Source organism: Engraulis encrasicolus, unplaced genomic scaffold (genome assembly GCF_034702125.1).
Source record: "Engraulis encrasicolus isolate BLACKSEA-1 unplaced genomic scaffold, IST_EnEncr_1.0 scaffold_135_np1212, whole genome shotgun sequence".
Taxonomy (NCBI): domain Eukaryota; kingdom Metazoa; phylum Chordata; class Actinopteri; order Clupeiformes; family Engraulidae; genus Engraulis; species Engraulis encrasicolus.
In genome coordinates this window covers 103,574-126,013 of record NW_026944856.1, presented here as the reverse complement: position 1 = coordinate 126,013, position 22,440 = coordinate 103,574, and the positions used below count along the sequence as shown (strand labels likewise).

Sequence of the window (22,440 nt, the reverse complement as noted above, 5' to 3'; positions counted from 1 at the left end):
CTCATGCAATTCTCTCTCTCTCTCTCTCTCTCTCTCTCTCTCTCTCTCTCTCTCTCAGGGGAATATTCTGATATGTTCAGATGCCCTGGGCAATCTTTCAGAATTCCAAGGACTGAAGTTGTCCCTAATTTATTTTTCCAGTCAAGCAAAAGTGGAAGCCTTAATGTTCAAATTGCAAATGCGACTCATGTAAGTATATGCTCACCAGGGGGCTACAAGCCAAACCTGACCAAAATCAGAATGTCATTCACAAACAGTATTTTTATTAGGGCTGTAACGATATTGTATTGAACCAATAAATCGTGATACACAGTCACAATTAGGGCTGCACAATATATCGAAAATGTATCGAAATCGCAATATCAAGAATGGCGATATACGAATCGCGAAAATGATTGCTAACAAGTAAAACATTTCTGTGCAGTCCAATCACTAGCTGAATATCAACAAATGCGCAAGAAGCCTGCCATGACCAAAGCCACACAGACCGACAAATTAGTGACAAGAAAAACACTCGGCTATATTTCTAAATATCCTTTGAATATCGTTATCGAGGTATTGCATGCTGTTATCGAACATCACATTTTTTTCTGATCTCGTGCAGCCCTACTGTAGGCCTATCATGATGCAAGAAGGCAGTATCATGATGCTCTCTTTCAAAGTTCTGTTACGCTTTTTTTTCAGAAAACAACCACATGATATATGATATGATGTGATAGTGCTTGCAAGCTTCAAATTAATATCATTATTATTTTTAAACTTTCTAGAAAAATATTAGTAGCCTCTTGTACCCTATTCTACCTATACAGTCCCAGGAAAAAGTTTGTACATCCTTTGAAATTTCTTACATTTCTGTCAAAATTGATCATAAAACATGGTTTGATCTTCCCGGAAATCTCAAGAAGGAACAACCAGAGTCTGCTTTAATTAATTCCACCCAAACATTTACATGTTATCATATTTGTATTGGTCATAAGGCCATAACATTCACAGGAGAGCAGGGCATAAGTAAGTACACCCTTGCATTAAGTAGGTTTTAACCCTCAGTTAGTTGCAATATCATCAACCAGACTTGTCCTGTAGTTGTAGATCAGATTAACAAAACAATCTGTTTGTATCTTGTCTCCCTCTTCTTTAGAGAACTGCCTCTCGTCAGCAAGGTTTGTGGGATGTCTGGAGTGCATAGCTTTCTTGACTTCATGTGTATTTCATTATTATGAAGCCATTCTAAAGTCGATTTGCTTCTAAAGTATGGGTTGTTGTCACATTTCAGGACCCATACTCTTGTGTGCTTCAACTGTGTGACAGACTTCCTCACGTTTTTTCTGTAAAATATCACAATAAATTTGAGTTCATTGTTCCACTGATAATAGCAAACTGTCAAGGGCCTGAGGCAGCAAGGAAGCCGCATATAATGATGCTCCCGCCACCATACTCAGAAGAGGAGATGTAACCAAGAATAGCTAAAAATGGGATTAATTCTGCCAATCTAAAATTAATGGGGTTTCTGACCAAAAAAATATTGCTGCACCTTTGAGGTTTGCGAAAAAGCATTTATATGCTTCATAGAATTACTGCAAAATATTCTGTAGACCAACGTTGAAACCAAAGTTGAATTGTTCAGGGGAACACACAATGTCATGTTTGGAGGAGAACTGGAGAACCACACCTTCACCAAAACATCATCTCCACCTTTGAGTATGGTGGTGGGAGCATCATTATATGCGGCTACCTTCCTGCCTCTGGCCCTTTTCAGTTTGCTATTATCAGTGGAACAATGAACTCAGAAGTTTATCGAGATATTTTACAGAAAAAAGTGAGATAGTCTGTCAAACAGTTGAAGCACACAAGAGTATGGGTCCTGAAATGTGACAACAACCCATACTTTAGAAGCAAATCGACTTTAGAATGGCTTCATAATAATGAAATACACATTCTGGAATAGCCCAGTCAAAGCCCTGACAAAAAAAAACAATTGAGATTATATGGCATGAAGTCAAGAAAGCTATGCACTCCAGACATCCCACAAACCTTGCTGACGAGAGGCAGTTTTCTAAAGAAGAGGGAGACCAGATACATCCAGATTGTTTTGTTAATCTGATCTGCAACTACAGGAAACATCTGGTTGAGGTTATTGTGACTAACTTAGGGTTAAAACCTATTGAATGCTAGGGTGTACTTACTTATGCCTTGCTGTCCTGTGAATGTTTACATCTTATGGCCAATGAAAATATGAAAACTTGTAAATGTTGGGGTTGAATTAGTTAAAGCAGACTCTGGTTGTTCCTTCATGTGATTTCCGGGAAGATCAGACCATGTTTTATGACCAAGACAGAAAGGTAAGAAATTTCAAAGGGTGTACAAACTTTTTCTTGGGACTGTAAATCAAAAAGATACATTTAAAAAATTGTGGGGTGTATCGAACTGTCAGTCAAAATGTGATACGAACCGAATTGTTAGTTGAGTGTATTGTTACAGCCCTAATGTGTATGTATACAGAAGTGTGTCTAAGATTCTCATGTGTTGCAACTGGACTTAAGCTTGAAGCACCTCAGATATTTACAAAGTGTGGGTGTGGAAGATTAACGGACGGGATGTAAACACATTTACTCCCATATCACATAAAAACACATTATGAAATTCGCATAGATTGTCCATTAACATGTCAAGATTAGAAATTCATCCATAATAGTGCAAAACCGAGTCAAATAGCGTATGCGTAACACATAAACCGCGTCCGTTTCCAAGGAAACAAAACGCTATCTTTAGAAAAGTAATTCCGCACTTAAAGTGGGCTACCTTCGGATTGGTAGATGCTAGGAAAATACCGCTTTCAGTTATGGAAAGCTGAGGTTCTCAGCTTTTAAACAAGTCCAATGGTGTGTCTTTAGGTCTAATTAAAAATATTCTGTGTCAGATCGAAAAAATGAAGTTTTGAATGGGTTTCAATGGCTCCAAGCCCAGGTTGTCCACCAGCAGCGGTAGATCACCACCAGGGGGCAGCACTATGACGTCAGCTGCAACCCAAGAATTAGCATAAATGGGCCACCAGTAGGGCAGTTTAATTACAACAGGGCACTGGAACTCTTTTTTGAAAAACCGAGAAGGATGGCCTGCAAGGACAAGACTTGCAAAATGTGCCATAGGTAGTCATAGGTAGCCAGTCAATTTTGCACTCCATTTGGTTTCTCTTTTTCGTTAATGTAAACAACCTGCACTGCACTTTTTGTTACATTTTTCTTTTCAGCTTCTGTAAATAGTTTTGATATGGCAGGTCAATAAATACATATTTTCCAGTTCTACACAGCTTATTATTCAACCCCCCCCCCCAAACCCCTGAAACAGTATTCGTGCCGTGCGTGACATCAAACCCCGCCAACACCTCCCCCCGCGTGACATCGCGAGTGTCGCCGCCCCCCTCCCCCCCGCCACGCCGCCCCCCAGGGACAGACTCGAAGCCTCACCACCTTGACTAACCAATTTTCTGGGGGAAACACTGTATTGCAAATAGTTTAATCTGCAACTACATTCACCAGATATAGTCCATTAAACAACTAGGCCAAATCACCCGGGTGAGTAGATAGAAATATATAAATAGGACAGGTAATAAAAGCTATAGCATGAAACTTTGAATACAGTGTATTACAAAAGAAGAAGAAGAAAACAAAACAAAACAAAACAAAAGACTCTCATTCATTCAGTTATATCAATTTCTTATCTGAAGGCCAGGCTCGCCACAGCTGTTGGGGTTCGCCTTCACGGTGGTACTTGAAGGCGATCGCACAGCAGCTGAATTCACTTGAACAGCATGAATCGATCCATACAAAAGACCCGGCCTGTACAGGCCAAAACAACATTAAAATCGGTTCTCTTCAAGATGTAAATACATACATATAACACACACATTATAATACAGAACGCTTCCATACATTCAGAACAATTGAAGTGAAGCTAAGTGCAATGCGGTATAGTAGAGCCCCATGACTGCTTTTAAAACTAAATTAATCACTCACCAGATGTCGATGTGGAAAAGAAACACACTGGGAAACACCTTACCAGCATGATGACAGCTCCTTATTTCAACTCACAATTCACAGACTTTAGTTAACCATACTCAAAAATGTTGCCACCCCTAATAATTGAAATGTGTTCAATTCTATGCAGCAAAGGAACTACACTGAATAACTGCAACACACTACTAAAACTACAACTCAATTCAATATCTCAGTCGAATTCCCTACACTGAATGCAGCGAAGGAATTACAACTACACTGAAAAACTGCAACGCACCAGGGGTTGACACTGGCACCTGCCAACCGGCCAAATGCTGGTAAAACTTGGCTAAGGCTGGTAACAATTTCAGTGTCACTAGCCAATTTGGCAGGTAGCTTATTTTATGGTATGACATATCAGAATGGCGTATATTCTGCACCACTTGTGTATCAATTGTTTGTATAAGACAATGCTCAGTTACTCAGTTTCTATTTGTTTGTTTTATCTCCATGTAGAAAGCCATGCACCCATCTTCTTGGAGCACCTCATCTTCTGAGGTTAGATGTAAAGCGTCATGATACAAAAAAAATGTGGCTAGTAGAATAGCTGGATGGCTAGTGACTCGGGAAAACCACTAGCCACAGTGGTCGGCAAGAAAAAAAGTTAATGTCAAGCCCTGCAACGCACTACTACAACTAAAACTCAATTCAATATCTCAGTCGAATTCCGTTTTTTCCCCCCTTTCCCCCAACTACAGAGGGGAGCAGGTGGCATGATGTGGATACCCATGACTCATGGGAAGACAGGGTTGCGGTTCCTGTGTCTGAGGCAGTGGTCACTTTTACCGATGTCCAGAACAAGCAGCATGTGATCTTCGAGAACGGCATGATGACCGAAGACGCGTTGAGGATCTTCAAGGGTCGACTATTCATAAACACTCATCTTGACGTGCTGCAGTTCGAGATGTCAGGTGCAGACTCTAAAGCTGTCGGACGGTATGTGGTCACCGAGAAGAAAGGCAGAGCTTTTGTGATCGATGTCGCTGGAGGCTCTGGAGGTGAGTCATTTGTCTCATATTGTATGCTCAGATAATTCCATATATTGTACGTTTGAATTCCAAAAAAATGTATATATCATGGAATACTTAATTCTGAAGGGAATTAAGGGTTTTTTTTTTTTTTTTTAGTTTTCCAAGCTCAGCTATTCTATACGTAGGTTTTCAAGACATCATGTGCAGGATTAAAGGATAAGTTAAGCCAATTTCAACATGCAGTTGTAAGGCTCACACTACCCTTTTTATTCAGCCTTTTCCAAGATCTTGGTCATTTTAATGGGGGCAGGTGTTTGTTTACATTTCAAAAAAACATCTTGATTTATTACCAAGGTCATGCAACATCAGCAGACAACTAGCAAACAGTGATACCTTTTGGGAAAATATTTGGAGTAGGCCTTTGTTAAGATGTTAAGAGTTAATAGTTTTTAAAAATGTAAACAAAATCTGCCCCCATTAGAATAGATCAGATCTGCAGTATCTTCAGGTACTGACGAGTCAAGGGTAGCGTGCGCAATACAACAGCATATTGAAATTGGCAGAACTGGTCCTTTAAAGACAGAAAAAAATGCCCTATTATATTGCACTGCATTTGGCAGGCACTTTTTAATCAAAGCGACTCAAAAGGATATAATCACAACCAACAGCACTAGCAGATACAAAGTGCACAGGAAATATACAAAATGACAAGATGCCAAGTAGAGTTAGTTCTTTTTGAAAAGTACATTAGTGTGTAAACACACACACACACACACACACACACACACACACACACACACACACACACACACACACACACATATGCACGCACACACACACACACACACACACACACACACACACTAAGTTATGCCATAGAGTCTAACTCAAGTATTAGTGCAGTAAAAGTACAGCATGCAGTGCTCAGCAATAATGAGTACACCCCTGTTGAAAAGTAACATTTTGAACAGTATTTTAATAAGCAAACAAGTCATTTCCAAAATATGTTCAACCTATAAATCATTATCTCTGAGTCTGAAATGACTCAAGAACAAAAAGCAAGCTGTAGCCCAGGGGCCCCAGGCCATCTGAATCCGGCCCTGGTTGTCCCTTAAGTGTTCTACAGTATATTCAAAATAAATGGTTTGACCTGTTTGAAATGGAATACTAACTTCTGATGGGAATTCAGGAGTTTTAGTATTCCAGTGAGTTCCATAAGAAGTTTTATAAGCCATTCCATACGTTTTATGTGTTCAAACTCAAAGTTTTCAAGACATGATTTCACCTGATGGAATGTTCTATTGTATTCTGAAGAAATTGAAAGAATTTAAATTTGTCAGTATTAAGTTTCCCACTAAATCACTGACTCTGGCTCTTCATTTCCTCCACGCAGGACCAACCATTCCAGACAGGGCTGTGCCTATAGCCTTGGCTGCCAGTATCCTCACACTGTTCATCATCGGTTGCTGTGTGAGGAGATGCTCTAATAAAAAGAAGGAAGCCCCCTCTCCTGCCGTCGCATCTGCTGCCACCCCTTCCGCACCGGCCGCTACCCCTTCCGCTCCTTCTGACCCGCCTGTCTATATCCATGTAAGTGTTTGTGTTGCTTTGGGCCGCATAGGGATGACTGTATGAATCCATTCATATTGATACTTAGATGGCGCAGCCGAGGATATGGCCACAAATGTATCGGTTAATGTAGCAAAAAGAGAAATGGGAATGCTTCACTGGGTCCTGTATCCAATTAGTAAAAAAGGGTGCTCTTCAAAAAAAACTTGTCCTTCCAAACTTCCATGAAAAGAGAAAAAACACTATTTGAGGCACTCCTTACTAAAGTTAAAAAGTCTTAATTGAACACTGGCTACATGCCTACGCGTTTCGATTTGTCTTCATCAGGAAGCATTTGGAGACCACTGCAGTACTCTATGAGAAACCGAATAATCAAACTATGCAATTATCAGGAAGACTCTGGTTTGTAGCACCATCCAATCAATTATTAGCTTCTCTTTGTATTATGTAAGCTACACTATTTCTCTCTTTTGTGCTCATTCTCTGTCACTGCACTTTCCATCCAAATTGCATGCAATACAATATCCCATTGGCAACAACTACTCAAGTTGCTAACCGGCTAGCAACTACGCTTTAAGCCTGTGATTCTCAACCTTTTTCGAACAAACGACCCCTTGGCCTCATCATAAGCCTGCCAACACCCCCTTAGGATTGAAAAATTAAATAGACTAATGGTCCCCAATGGAAACTAATGCCTGCTCCCACTCAGCTGTATCCTTCTCTACGCCCCCCTGGAGCTCTCTAATGCCCCCTGGGGGGCTGTAGCGCCCCCGCTGAGAAACGCTACTTTAAGGAAACACAACCCTATTTTGCTCTGTCTGTTCCTTGCAGGGTCCTGTCCCAAGGCCTGAACCAGCCTACCAGCCAGGGGTGAGACACAGGAGACCTTCTCCTCTGAAAAGCTTGTTTTTCTTTATTTTGCTTTGCCTTACTATTTTGTATTTTCTCTTCGTTTCCTCCTTCTCTCTGTGTCATAGCTGATAGTTCTCTGTGACTCTCTGCATGTTTATATGTACTTTTTAGGCTCAGAGTCGAGTGGAAGACATCCGAGACTCTCCAACAACACACAGCTACGACAGCCCTCCACCTGTAAGTTCAGCCCCCAGAAAATTCTAGATCTCTGTCTTTATCAATTCATTCATCACTTAAAAGCTGTTTACATGTATATTAAAAATATCCGCATATCTGTTATAACGCAGTAATTACAACAATGGCATGGCTCTCTCATTCACAGATTATGCGTTTTTCCTAATAACTCTTTCTGTGTATTTTCTTTGACTGACAAACATATTGGGGTAGTAGAAACAAAAACTAATCATACTTGTTTTTTTGGGTGTCTGTATTAAATGTATTGTTTATTTCAATATAATTAAGTATTTTATTTTATGTACATTTGTTTGTATTCATTCATTTAAAAACGCATGCAAATGTGTTTTTTGTTTATCTTTTCCATTCTCCTATGATTTCTGCCACAGTCTTATGATGAGTTGATGGCCAACGGACCTGCGCCCTACGTTCCTTATGTTCCCTACGCTCCGCCTGAGGTATGTTTATTCTACAGTATTGAAGACTGCAGACAGTTCACCAATAGAGGTCGCTTCAGCAGCTGATTGGAGATGCAACATTATGCCTTGTATAATACATGTGTGTACTATATACAACTCATTGGCTGGCAGCCATTTTCAAACCAGCATACCAACCATATGCAAAATGCTTTGTGGACAGCACACACAATACAGAGAAAGGGGCTTCTGCTTTGCGACTGTCTGGTGTCTGGCCCTCTATTTCTTATTACATGTACTCTCTTTTTGCCCTGACTATCCACAATGACACTTCTGACACCTACAGGACCACTTTCTATATGCGTGGAAGCATGATATTTGTAAACAACATAGGAGAGACGACCCCCAATGCCTAGCTGTAAAAAAAAAAACCCTAATTGATATATATCGACGTAATTAGCCGTGGGCATTACTATTTTAAATGATGCCTATCTATTAAATTATTATAATGTCAATTGCAGTGAGTTATTAAACTAAAATGAATCTCCTTGTCTTTCCACTTCTCCCCCTGCTTTTCCATATCATTCTTCTTCTTCTTCTTCTTCTTTTTATTCTTCTTCTTCATTATCCTCTTCTTCTTCCTCCTCCTCTTCTTCTTCTTCTTCTTCTTCTTCTTCTTCTTTGTCTTCATCCTCTTCTTCTTCTTCCTCCTCCTCCTTGTTCTTCTTCTTGTTCTTCTAGGGTCCAACCGGAGCATATGGTGTGCCTGTTATTCCCACCCCTGCTGAACCCAGCGCCCCTTCACCCCCAGACTACCAGTACCAACCTGGTGGATTGTCTGGAACCACAAGTGACTTTCTCTCTGGTTGAATCTCCTCTCCACACTGATACAAGTGACACCACTGTCTAATACTCAGCCAAGCTCAACTTCTAAAGCAGAAAGAGGGATCTTTCCATCATCCTAACTCTAGTCCTCCCTTGTGCGTGGGCCCTTGTGATAACGTCACAAGATGTCATGGACAATAGAAGAAGTTTAATCCAATAGCTCTCAAAAGCACAATTCAAAGGTTATTTCCTCTGTTACAATTGGGATGTTGAAAAGGGTAAAGTCCCCCCAAAAGTTGTTAAGGCTAGTCTGACCGCGTGGAAACTTTATTGGAAACGAGACCTCAGCAAACCCCTAGGTCATAACTTCAGGTCGAGGACTGGAGATATGATAATGATGTACCCAGAGTGTTTTTTATTGGGTTTTTTAATGTAAGTCAAGGCTTTATCCGTGCTCGAAGTTGATAGACAATTTTTGATTGCCAATGATTGACAAACAAGGCCTTTTCTTATCAACGCATTCTCAAGCCCTGAAAGACTTAAACTCAATCCTTTACAAATCTGAGAAGATAGGCCTACTCTTTAAAAAATATATTTTATGAGCTATTGATCTAATTATCTATTTATCCAGGTACATCTCGTTGAGATATAGAATCTCTTTTCGAAGAGAGACTTAGCCAAGGCAAGACGAGACAAGACAAGACATTTCATTTAAAAAAATTAAACAAATGCAAAAAGGGCATAAACATCTCACCGTAAAGTGCATAGAAACATCTATGCTCTATGACTTTAAAGGTACACTGTATAATATTTAGCAGTTTCTTTCCAGAATTTGTGCCACTGATTCAGAAATGTTGTTAAATACTTACCACCACCATCAAATTTTAAGTATTCATCATTATAACTGGGAAAATTGCATTTTTCTTACATGAAAAGGTGGATCTTCTCCATGTGCCCCATTTTGAAAATTGTGGCTGCAAAACTTGCTGTACTCTTACTCTTTTAAAAAAAAAAAAAATAAATAAAAAATCAGCGTAGCATGTCTTATTTTCATCCTGTAAGTGTCTGCATTGGTCTATGCTTCTTGTTAAATTATGTCTTTGTTGTGTATTTTATTGATGAGCGCTGTTTGTCTTGTTTTTGTTATGTCCTGCATGTTTCTCTATGGTAATGTCTTGCATGTTTTTATGTCTCAATCTTTTATGTTTTGCTGTCTGGATATGTTGTCTTTGTGACTTGTTTGTTTCTGTCTGTACTGTGTGTCGTATGGAGTGCGTTTTGCGTTTTTGCTGCTCTTTTGGCTAGGGCACACTTGAAAAAGAGGCAACTGCCTCAATGTGTTTTTACCCTAGTAAAATAAAGGAGAAATAAAAATAAAAAAAGATAATCTTAAATATAAGTTTATTTAGTAAATATTAATGAAAATATCAAATTTGGCAATAGGCAGCACAGTTTCGATGAGCAGCATAGTTGCAATACAGTACTTTGGCCACTATCACAGTGCACCTTTAGTAGTGTAGTTTAATAGTCGTTGCAGAAGGTCAGTAAACAGGAATTGTTTTTTTTTTTTTTTAAATCTGTTAATAAAAAGTCTTCAGACCTCAAACCACAAGTGCTTTGAAATTCAAGCTTTTGATGTAACACAGAAGTTTCAAATAAAGGCCTTATAGAAAAACATGTGAAAGTGGCCAAGCCTAAAATTTGACAGAGAGGGCAAATTGTGTTTAAATATTCTGCAACGCTGGATTAGAAACATTAAAAGATAGAGTGCTTGGCGGGGCAGAATCGTATTTTAACAGAATGGGGGCTTCCCTGTTGTCAATTTTGTCAGAGGACGCGCTCAACTTCTGGGAAAAAAAGAATGAATGACTTTGGGTGCGCAATAAAAGGTATCAACTTAAAGAAGAAAAATCTGCACTCACAACAAGCTACATCTCATTATTTATTTATAAATTACCACCATGTCCACAGCTTCCCTGTTGTCTACATCATGTGACTGTGGTGATGAGGCAGAGGATCAGAAAATCACCCGACCAGACAACTAACAAACTGAGGAAAGACAACTGTGTTCCTGATTTTCTACCTACTTCACACAATTTCAGCTATTTCAATTAAATCCACAAACAGAAATCACAAGCCAAGGTTTTTTATGTCCCCAAGTAACAGTTATCAATGCTGGGAAGCTTGAAAAAACAATGAAGCCTCATTGTTAACTTCACAGAGAAAATGTTTAATAGTCAGAATCAGGAAAGGCATCTGATGGGTAATCAGAATGGGGTTATACTAGCATGTAACAAGCTAGTTAATTGTCAAGTTGAATAACAGTGTGGCAAATTCCAGTATTTCGTCACTTGGAAACTGAAAAGTAAGGAGAGCTCGCACCATGTGTCAGCTATTAATATTAGATGCAATTCTGCATTCTGCCTTCCTCAGTGCATCAGGCAGAATGCCGAAACATGTCAGTGTAATATAAAAAACCTATTGGGAGTCCTCGTCTTTCTTTTCAGTTATGCATTTTGGTCAGCACCCTTTGGGTGAAGCCTGCCCCAAACCTTTATGAATATTTGATTTGCAAACAAACATCGGATGCAGTATCTATCTATCTACCGGTATCTATCTGTCTGTCTGTCTCTTTCTCTCTCTTTTTATCTATACTTTCTTACGAAGTATGTGGTGTTAATCCTGTCTTATACTTGTGCAGAACAGACTTTGCTTGTTTTGAGATTTAGATAACATATCCCTTTACAACTGTATCCCTATTACAACTATCCCTTTACTTTTTTTCGATTTAAATTTTTGTTGTTGTTGACAAAAATATTGTAGAACTACATCTCTTGCACCCTAAATGTAACAATGCTGGCCCTGCCGTAGCCTAACAGTAGGGCATGGGGTTACTATGCCGACGACCCGGGTTTGATTCCGGTGTCCTGTCTATATGAGCTCCCTGTCGAGATGTGATCCTTTTAGCTACTGAGCATGCACACGCATGCGCACCTCCACACCGCGACTTCAGCGGCTGATTGGCCATCGAGCTGAGCTACCGAACAGCCGATCTTGAACATGTGAAATATCAACTGCAACAACACAACGCAACGCTAAGTAGGCTAGCCTAATATCCATGCCACAGACGCTGGTGAGAGAGCACACCCTCTCCATTTCCTTGCGCAAAATTACCCCGCATCAAACTTGTTCTAATAATCTAATAAAACTTATTAATAAATCAACCCTTAAGAAAATCTGACCTAGGCCAGGCTGTCTCTCGTTGCATTTCACTTCTTCTAACTAACACCTGTGTCATTAGACAGGCTGTCTCTGTTTGTTGCAAGCAATTTAATTCCCACACCCGACGTTGCATCAGACTTGTCTTATGCGGCGTGCATGCCAGCCCGAAACGTGCAGACCTACCAAATGCGAAGCAAAAACTCTCTCACTTAGACTAGATTATGACTCGTGTCATGTCCTAGGAACAGACTAGCCTGGTCCTGACCATCCCATAATACTACCATTTGGCGGAAGTACGTAGGATGGCTCGCGAGGCTAGGAAAACACACCTTCAGCGTGGATTTAAGTATTTGCAGATTTTTTTCAAGGGAGCTGTGCTCGTTTCTATAGCCTAGGCCAGGGTTTCCCAAACTGGGGTGCATGCACCCCTGGGGGTGCACGGCCTGCCATAAGGGGCTGCACGAGCTAAATTGAGCAATGGTGGATATGTGAGTTTTTATCCAGCATTAATAAGTAGTTTTTAATTGCATGGTAAATTGTATGCTGTAAGTGTCCATCTGAAATGTAGTTTAACTCCTAGACTATTGGAAAAGAGGATTTCTTAAAACAACTGTGCATAATGTGCAGTCAATGCGCAATGAATCCATACTTGCCTGGCCTGCAGCACACCAAAATATTTGCTTAGGGGGTGCGCGAACCACATTGAAATGTACAAGGGGGTGCACAGGGGGAAAAGTTTGGGAACCACTGGCCTAGGCCATAGGCCTAAGCCCATAGCTTTGTTTTGTTATTACAAACTTCTAAAGGCGCGGACGAGACACGCTGCTCGTTTTAAAATAGTGGCCTACTAAATAAAATAGCCTAATAATCAATAGGCAAGTTATTAGCTAATAGTTGGCTAATAGGCCTATTAGAAACTGTAAGAGCCAATTTAACCTTTCCACGAAAACACTTCTTTTGCACCACCTACAGTCTTGAAGTGTAATTAACCTTTTCGTCGGAAGCATTTCTTGTGCACCCTCTACAGGCCTGGAGGGCTGTGTCTCCAAACCTGAGGCTTCAAATACCTGCTGATGACCAGACCAGGTGTGGCTGATTGGAGGCAACAGCTTTCTTACGTCTACCTCCTGCCATGAGAAGCTGAAGCCAGAACATTTCTTTGTTAATATTATCTGTGAAATACAATTAAATCCTCAACATTTTGAGGTTAAACTTATTTTCTTTTTGTGGACATTCTATCTGTTCAATATTGAACATTTCAACTTTAAACTTCAGAGGCAAGGGTGGTCAGTCAAGAAGTAGTACTCTCTTATCAGTCACAATGGAAACTTGGTAAAAGACCAATACATTTAAGTAAGAAAGCTGTAAGCCTCCAATCAGTTACCATGGGACATTGGTAAAAGACCAATACATTTAAGTAAGAAGCTGCCTTTTGGAGTACTGGACTTCAAGACTTGGAACATTTGGACTAAAATGGACTTTGCTTTCGAATTACTTTGGAATCATGGACTATAAGAACATTGGAACTCAGAAGTGAATTGTTTGGAAAAGCACATGGAAGCAAACAAAGGACGACCATCTTGGAAACCTTGAACAAAGGCAAGTACAAAAAAGCCTCATTATCTACAAAAGAAGATTTATGTTAGTTAACTGGAAAAGAAGAAGATTTACATTTCTTACCTGAAAAAGAAGATTTATATTACTTACCTGAAAAAGAAGATTTTTGTTACTTACCTGTGAATGAAGAGGATTTCTGTTACTTACCTGGAATGGATATGGAACTTTTTCTGTTGAATTAAGAACATTAACGAAAACATTAAGAAGATTGAAAGAAGAAAATCATTTTTTGTTCACGTATTGAGGGCCCAAATGGCTGACTTAGTTTGTTAAAATGGCTGATGAAATTACAAAAGAAACTTTAGTTAAAGATGTTGAAGTCTCAGATGGTGTTGAAATTACCAAACAAACCTTGGAAGAAGTGCGCACAACCAGAAAAGTCAAGCTTCGCCAGCTGACTAGGCGCATGAACATAATCAAAGAATTAATGAAAGACACCGCTTGTAGTGACGAACTCAAAGCAAATGAGACCATTTACAACACAACACTGAATGAATTTAAAGAAGCACACGCAAAGTATCAGTGTTTATTGAATGAAGAAGAATGTGAGAATGATACAACAACGTGGTTTGAACCAAAATGGACAGTGATAACAGAATTCCTTTCCTCTCTTTCACAATGGTGGGCCAACCTGAAACCTATCGGAGAGACGGCCAAAGAGGAGATCCATGACCAGCCTGCTGAAGTTACTGATGACATCAGGCCTGAAGACAGTGCATCAGCAGCAGGAAAACCCAGATCTCGCACATCAAGTAAAGGCCGTTCTGTCCCATCTGTAAAAAGCACAGTGTCTTCACGCATACAGGCAGAGGCTGAACGAAAATCACTTGAAGTCAAAGCCAAAGCACTGCATGAGAAACACGCTATAGAGGAACAAGAGGAACTGTTAAGAAAGAAGAAGGAGCTGTTGGACATACAAACACAGTTGGATGCTGCATCAGCCAAAATAGCGGTACTGAAATCTGCTGAGGGATACATGGATTCACCGAACATGGATGGCATGAATGAATACTTTGAAAGTTTACACATAGAGAAAGAAGATACATTGGACTTTAAAAACATTGCCATGACACCTTGCGTAAAACCAAAGACAACTGGAACCATTTGGCATCATTCTACTGTCCATATCCCTCTACAAACTGAAGTCAATGCACCTCAACAGCAACATATCAAAGTCAGCATGCCACAATCACCCCATCAAACAATGGCTCATCAGACGACTGCACCCCATCAAACAATCGCTCAACAGACAACTGCACCCCACAGACCAAATCGTCAAACAGTACAGATAAGTGACAACCCTCCACCTACTGCAACAGCACAGCAAACTCAAGCTTCTCAGGGAACAGCGGAGCCTGATCAACTCCACACAATCCTGGAAAGCCACAGCAACATCACAAAGTCTCTGGTAAGACAACAACAAATTGCTGCTCTGCCAAAACGTGACATAGTGCCCTTTGATGGTGACATATTGCAGTACCAGTCATTTATTCGGTCCTTTGAGCTGATTGTAGAGTCTAAAGTTGAGACCAGTGAAGACAAATTGTCTTTTTTAGAGCAGTATACAAAGGGAGCAGCTCAAGAACTCATTAAGAGTTGTCAGCATTTGCCCTCAGACACAAGTTTTGTGACAGCCAAACGTCTGCTGAAGGAAAACTATGGCAATGAGTATAAAATTGCAAATGCCTATATAGAAAAGGCTCATACCTGGTCACCAGTTAAAGCAGAAGACCCAAAATCATTGCAGGCATACACTCTGTTTCTCAGAAGTTGCTGCAATTCCATGGAAAGCATCATGTACATGGATGAATTGAACCTGGCATCCAACCTCAAAGCCATGGTCTTCAAACTTCCCCATAGACTCCGTGACAGATGGAGAACAGTGGCATCAGATATGCAAACAGAAAACAAAAGAGTGACATTCATCCATCTCGTAGAATTCCTTGAAAAACAAGTCCGCATCTACTCAGACCCAGTATTTGGCAACATCATCGATAGCCCTCAGAAAACACACCAACCCAAACTTCAGCACAAGCCCACATCTACTGGAAGCTTCGCCACAACAATTGTCCAACTACCACATTGTGGATTCTGTAAAGGTACGCACACAATTGCACAATGCTCAAGTCTAAGAAAAATGTCAAACAAGGCAAAAATTGACTTCCTAAGAAAACATGGAATCTGCTTTGGATGTCTTGCAAAGGGACACATCAGCCAGGACTGCACAAGGCGCCTCACATGTGATATATGCAAGAAAACCCATCCTGAACTTTTGCACTTACAAAATCAACAAAAGACAAAGAAAGATGTAGATGCACAAAAACCCTCTGCTGACCATGACGGTGACCAACCTGTTGCCTTGACATCCTATGGGCATATCGGGGCCGGTAAGCCAGAATGTGCACTTCCCATTATCCCGGTCCAAGTAAAAAGCAGTAAAAGTGATAAGATAATTAAGACATATGCTTTGCTTGATTCAGGCAGTTCTGCTACCTTTTGCACGGAACAACTAATGTCAAAATTGAACATTAATGGAAGAAAGACCAACATTATGCTGCATACTATGAGTCAAGATAAATGCATCCCCTCATACCTTGTCACTGGACTTGAAGTTGCTGCATTGAACAGCACTGATTTTGTGACCTTACCAGACGCCTACACCCAAAAGAAGATGCCTGTAACAAAGAACAACATGATGAGACAACAAGATCTGTCAAAATGGCCATACCTGCAAAAGGTGATATTACCTGACATCGATGCCGAGGTTGAATTGCTAATTGGATCAAATGCTCACAACGTCATGGAGCCCTGTGAAGTGATTAATAGTGAGCAGGGTGGAGCATTTGCCATTAGATCACACCTAGGCTGGTGGGTTTGTGGTCCTCTTAGAGGCCATGACTCGGACACAACCAACCGTCCAGCGGTCAGGTGCAACAGGATCTCAGTAGCCAGAACAGCGGAGCCTACGATTCATCATTTCCAACAATTCAATGAAAGGGCACCAGAAGTCAAACCTGAAATATCAGTGAAAAACAAGAAACCTGTGAAAATTATAAACCGTGTAGTGCCAAACAATGGACACCATAATCTGCACTTACCTTTCAGAAGAGAAAATCATGTCCTGCCAAACAATCAATCTATAGCAGAACAGCGCCTCCTTGGCCTGAAGAAGAAAATTGAAAAAGCAAAGAGGGATAGAACCAATGATGTGGAAATGCTGGACCTGGAGAAAAATGTACCGCCAATGGATAAGACCCTTGGGCTACAATGGTACGTTGAGAATGATGCATTTAAGATCCCACTGAAACACAGAGCACTTACTCGAAAGGGCATACCCGCTAGATCAGTGTACGACCCACTCAGCTTCTTAGTAGTCCTGTTACTCGTCCTGCACATGCTCCAGCAGTTATGCAGTGACAAGTATAGCTGGGATGAACCTGTTCCTGCCACAACATCCAAGAAGTGGATAGAGTGGACTTCCAGTCTGGAGAAGTTGAGTGACATCTGTGTGCCTTGCTGCATCAAAACAAAGCACTTTGAAAAAACACACATTCAACTGCATTACCTCTCAGATCCCTGTAAATATGACTACAGCACTGCAACTTACCTGCGGATGAAAAATAGTCAGGGTGACGCCTGCGTCTCCATGATGGGAAAAGGAAGATTGGCTCCCTTGAAACAGTTTACGATCCCCAAAATGGAGCTCTCCGCTGCAGTGCTTGAAGTCAAAATCGATAAAATTTCCGGGATAGAGCTACAACTTGAACTTGAGAGATCAGTGTTTTGGAATGACGGTCAGAAACTTCTGAGATGCATTGCCAATGACCATTCACAATCCCACACCTTCGTTGCTCATCATCGAGTATCATACCCAGACGATGACATGTCACAAGGCTTGACAGTAAGAAAATGCAGCCAATGCAGCTAATGGATAGAAGATCCAACCTTTTTCTGCAAACAAGATGACTGGCCAGTCCATCCTGTTGACTCCCTGCTCAACCCAATGGCTGACCAAGAGACTAGAAACAAAGTCACTGTCTGAGTACTTGTAGGTAAGGTAAAGAAAGCCCAACTGCAAACTACTGTCACATTTTCAGATTGGCTGAAACATAAGAAGGCAGTAGCCTGGCTGTTGAAATTTAAGAACATGTTGCAGATCCTTATAAGAAAAAGAAACGAAATTGCAAAAACGCTCTCCGAGCAGAGAAGTTGCTCTAAAGATGCAATTCTTCAAATCGACACTAGGGGGCCAGAATCTTGATATTGAAGACTTGGAAATGGAAGAGAAAGTAGTGAGACATTTTCTAAAAAATTGGACAAATTGGAAACGGTGCCACCTGGTGTACAAAGAGCAAGCTGCCTGTTTGATGTGGATCCAACAAAATTTACCGCTGTTACAAGAATAGCAACAATGGGTGGAGCCAAACATCAAAACAGAAGACATCAGCTTGATTTGGATGGAGCAGTCCCCCAAAGTCCTGGAAGTTGGGCCAGGTCCTTCACACTTTTTAAGATGGAAGTGGGCCGGTACATTCAATGAAGAAAACAAAGACAAGCATTGAACACCCCATCACAAACGTCTGCCTGCTGGTAGATGTCTGCCCCCCTGACAACCAAAACAATTGAAGTATGTAGAAGTTTTATTTAACTTTAGAAGAAATTTTATTTTGGTATCGTTAAAGGCTCTTTTTTATGTTTATGTAATTGTATTATAGTCACACTCCATACAATTAGGGGCCGGAGTGTAAGAGCCAATTTAACCTTTCCACGAAAACACTTCTTTTGCACCACCTACAGTCTTGAAGTGTAATTAACCTTTTCGTCGGAAGCATTTCTTGTGCACCCTCTACAGGCCTGGAGGGCTGTGTCTCCAAACCTGAGGCTTCAAATACCTGCTGATGACCAGACCAGGTGTGGCTGATTGGAGGCAACAGCTTTCTTACGTCTACCTCCTGCCATGAGAAGCTGAAGCCAGAACATTTCTTTGTTAATATTATCTGTGAAATACAATTAAATCCTCAACATTTTGAGGTTAAACCTATTTTTCTTTTGTGGACATTCCATCTGTTCAATATTCAACATTCTTTCAACTTTGGTGCTCAGAGGCAAGGGTGGTCAGTCAAGAAATAGTACTCTCTCATCAGTCACAATGGAAACTTGGTAAAAGACCAATACAGAAACTTCTCCGGAAAAGTCTAAAGGCACGGACGAGACACGCTGCTCGTTTTAAAATTGTAGCCAAAATAAGTCAGTTATTGAAACGTCTCCGGAATGAAAATCAAGGTAGCTAATTTCGACGAGGCAGCATAAATAGATAGGACGCCACTGTCGAGTTAGGCTACCGGGAGCTCATCTCGACGAGGCAGCTCATGTCGACAGACATTTTGAAGAGGACTGGCCAGGCATGTCGACGCTGTCTGTGTGAAAGGCTGAGTAGAACATACCGGCCGAGACTAAGCAGAAAGATCTCCGTCTTCTTGCTTCGGTCCCCCCACGCTCTAGTGTGAATCTGGTCTTAAAGTACATAGTCCACGGGCCAGGTGAGATGTCGGTACCACTCAGAGGGGCAAAGGTTGCTTATATTTTTTGAAAAGATACATGTCTGAAGTTAACATTTTTGTATGATAACCCTTCTGGAAGTACAGCCAAGTTAGGGTTATCAGCCGTTAAAGTAACACCCCCCCATCAAAAATAAAGGTTTTTTAAGATGGGTGCCTGTCTTTCTACTGGCCCTTGTTTAAGACATATAGGGATGGTTAATTTTGTTATGTGTGGTATCGTTGCGAAGGGGAGACTCTGAGCTTTCATCCGACACCTCTTGAGAACATTTTGGTTAAGTATAGCCCTCCCTGCAGCTCTTCAAACATTTACTCAGACACATTTCTTTCCATTTTCGCTGATACCATCTCTTGTCTTTTCATACTGTGGCATCAGGGAGCATCAGAAAGACCTATTTTAAACTCTAAAATATTGTCTTGAGTATCAGGAATCTGAAAATGTATCCTTTCACTATGTTATCCCATGTTTAGGGGGTGATTTTCAGTCTTGTATGAGGCATGTTATTTTTTTCAAAACACAGTTTTACCATTTTCTCATAAAGTTCAGGAAGCAATACCTCTAGGTGCATTTTGCAGTTGGTTGTCATAGCTTGTTATATACCATATGAAAGCTTGGAGTGGGTAGCATATTCATATATTATCATATATTTGGTGTACCTGTTTGCAGAGCAATGTTAACTAGGCAAATCATTTACCATAACCAGTATCAATGATATCTCAGTGATTCCATTGTGTCATATGGTGTCTGAATCCTGACTACTTGTCCTAAAATCAATGTTGTTATGCGCCCAGAGGTTGTATACCAGAAATATATGTGATAATGTCCCCTATGATATTAGTCTTGCAACTGAAATCATAGCAATTGTATATAAACACAACATAAACTCATCCCTTGTCCCTTTTTAGTAGTCTTTAGTAGTAGAAAGTGAAGTGAAAGTTCAACTAGTTAACTCCTACATCCATTCACATTGTGACACAGCCCGCCACAACACACTACACACTGTGCACACGACACACACCAAAATTGCATTTATGCCTCACCCGTGCAAGGGGGCAGCCCCCAAAGGGCATCCGAAAGGCAGCAGTGCAGCGGGACGGTACCATAATTGGGGTGCCTCAGTCATGGAAGAGGATGGTGGAGAGCACTGGTTAATTAATCCCCCCACTAACCTGGCGGGTCCTGAGTGCAGTTGCACACTTGCAGGAGGAGATAAGTGCTGCACACTCTCGAGTTGTCACATTAAAAACTTGTTTATTTAATTGGAGAATTTGCGGCACTTCTCTCCTCCTGGAGGCCTTGGTCGTACCACATGTATCATGATTTACAGCAACATTTAAAAACCCTCTGCAAGAACACTTGATTTGAGGATCATGAAGAGGTTTGCAAAGGAAGAGTGGGGTACAATGTCATCAGAGCTTTGCAAAGACAGCAGAAGTTCTGAACTTCATACTGCTGCAACAACTACTACACCATGCCACCGATGAAGCAACATGCATACATGTACTGTATTCACATGTGTTGGTGTACCAACTGAGCAACTGCAGCTCACTTTCCAGGAATACACTGATACCCATCCCTAGACCCAAGCAGCAGTAATGAACAATGGAGTGGAGTGAAGTAGAGTAGAGAACTGTATGGTACAGTAGAGTATAGTTCAGTAGAGTACAGTGCATTACAATAGGAGACCATGCTGAGCATTGACCTCTATGAACCTGGTAGTCACAGTAGATGTAATGGGTTTGTTATTGCCCTGCTACTCTACATGTGCTAATGTCACAATAGCACAGAACCTCATATCACACTGAATAGTACTCCCTGCACATGCACTGTAAATGTAGAGAGTAGGACCAACTGTGGCATTCATACAGTTACATAACAGCCATGTTACACATACTATAACAGCACATGGGGCAGTTGTGGCGTAGTGGTTCAGGAGATGGACATCAGATCAGAGGGTTGCAGGTTGAAATCCCACCTGTATACTGACTTATGCATAAAACTGTATACTGTATACTACATACCACTTTAGAAAGAAAAAATGCATACACAAAGAAGATGTGCACTTACCTGCTACTTAGGTACACCTTGCTGGGCTGGTACTGGGCTGGGTACTGGGTTGTAGCCTACCCTTTTTTCAATAAGAAGCCATTTAACTGCCTGCAACAACGTTCAAGTAGACTGGGGCATTGTAATGATGCTTGATTGGTACAAAGGGGCCCAACGTGTGCCAAGAAAACATCCCCTGCTGAAATTATATTTTTGTCTTCTGAATGGTCAGTATACAGTCCTCACCAGTAGTATTTGCACAATGACAATGACAGCTTCCAAACATGTTTTTCATTCATCAATGAGCTTTTTGTACTTTTCTGATGGTATTGTCCCTCACTCTTCCTTTGCAATATGTTCAACTTCTTCATGATCTTCAACTGTTATATCACAGACAGTTTTTACATTTTGCTATAAATCATGACACCTCTGATACAGTCTAGGTCTCCAATACCAGATGCAACAAAGCCCTGCTGCCTGTTCAAATCACTANCCAAGACTTAAGTTGGCCTTTAGGTTTGTAGATGATAGACCTGCTGGATTTCCTGCAAGAGGGCCTGTCTGGGAACACCAGATGTGTCATTATTGACTAAACAAAACCACTAAATGAAGAGCATCTCAAAAGGACTAGGCATGGACCGCTAGATAGGGCACCAGACTGCCGCCTCTCTCTCTCGCCAATCCTTTCCCGTCACAAAATGAGCCATAAAAGACCAAAAAAAGAGGCCTAGGCCACTAGAGGACATCTAATTGAAAGTAACAAAGAACTATTTTTCATCAAATTACATTTTAAGTTCAGTACTTTTTTTGAACTACTTTACCTATACTTGAGCAGATTTTGGATGAGTACATGACTTTTACTTACCCCTCGAGTAAGATTTAAGAAAGATAGGCCTACGCTCACTTGAGTACAACTTCAACTCTTTTCCCATCTCTTCTGCTAAGCACATGTAAAATTAAGATACATGTATGTCTGACATGTAGTAACCAAACATTTTTAAGTCATATTTAACATGACACAATATGTCTACAAAAGTTGACACGATATGTTTAAAGGCCTATTGTATTTCTCACACA

The 22,440-nt window shown here is 40.7% G+C and overlaps 1 protein-coding gene across 1 annotated transcript; it reads left to right on the top strand.

Annotated features, from left to right (window-relative positions):
• Positions 1–4,750: 4,750 nt before the first annotated feature.
• Positions 4,751–9,358, top strand: LOC134442266 (WAS/WASL-interacting protein family member 3-like; the record flags this gene model as incomplete). Its single annotated transcript, XM_063192506.1, has 6 exons — positions 4,751–5,050; positions 6,417–6,613; positions 7,424–7,462; positions 7,616–7,681; positions 8,068–8,136; positions 8,836–9,358. Coding segments are annotated over 6 exons (800 nt in total), but the record flags the coding sequence as incomplete, so codon positions are not given.
• Positions 9,359–22,440: the final 13,082 nt, after the last annotated feature.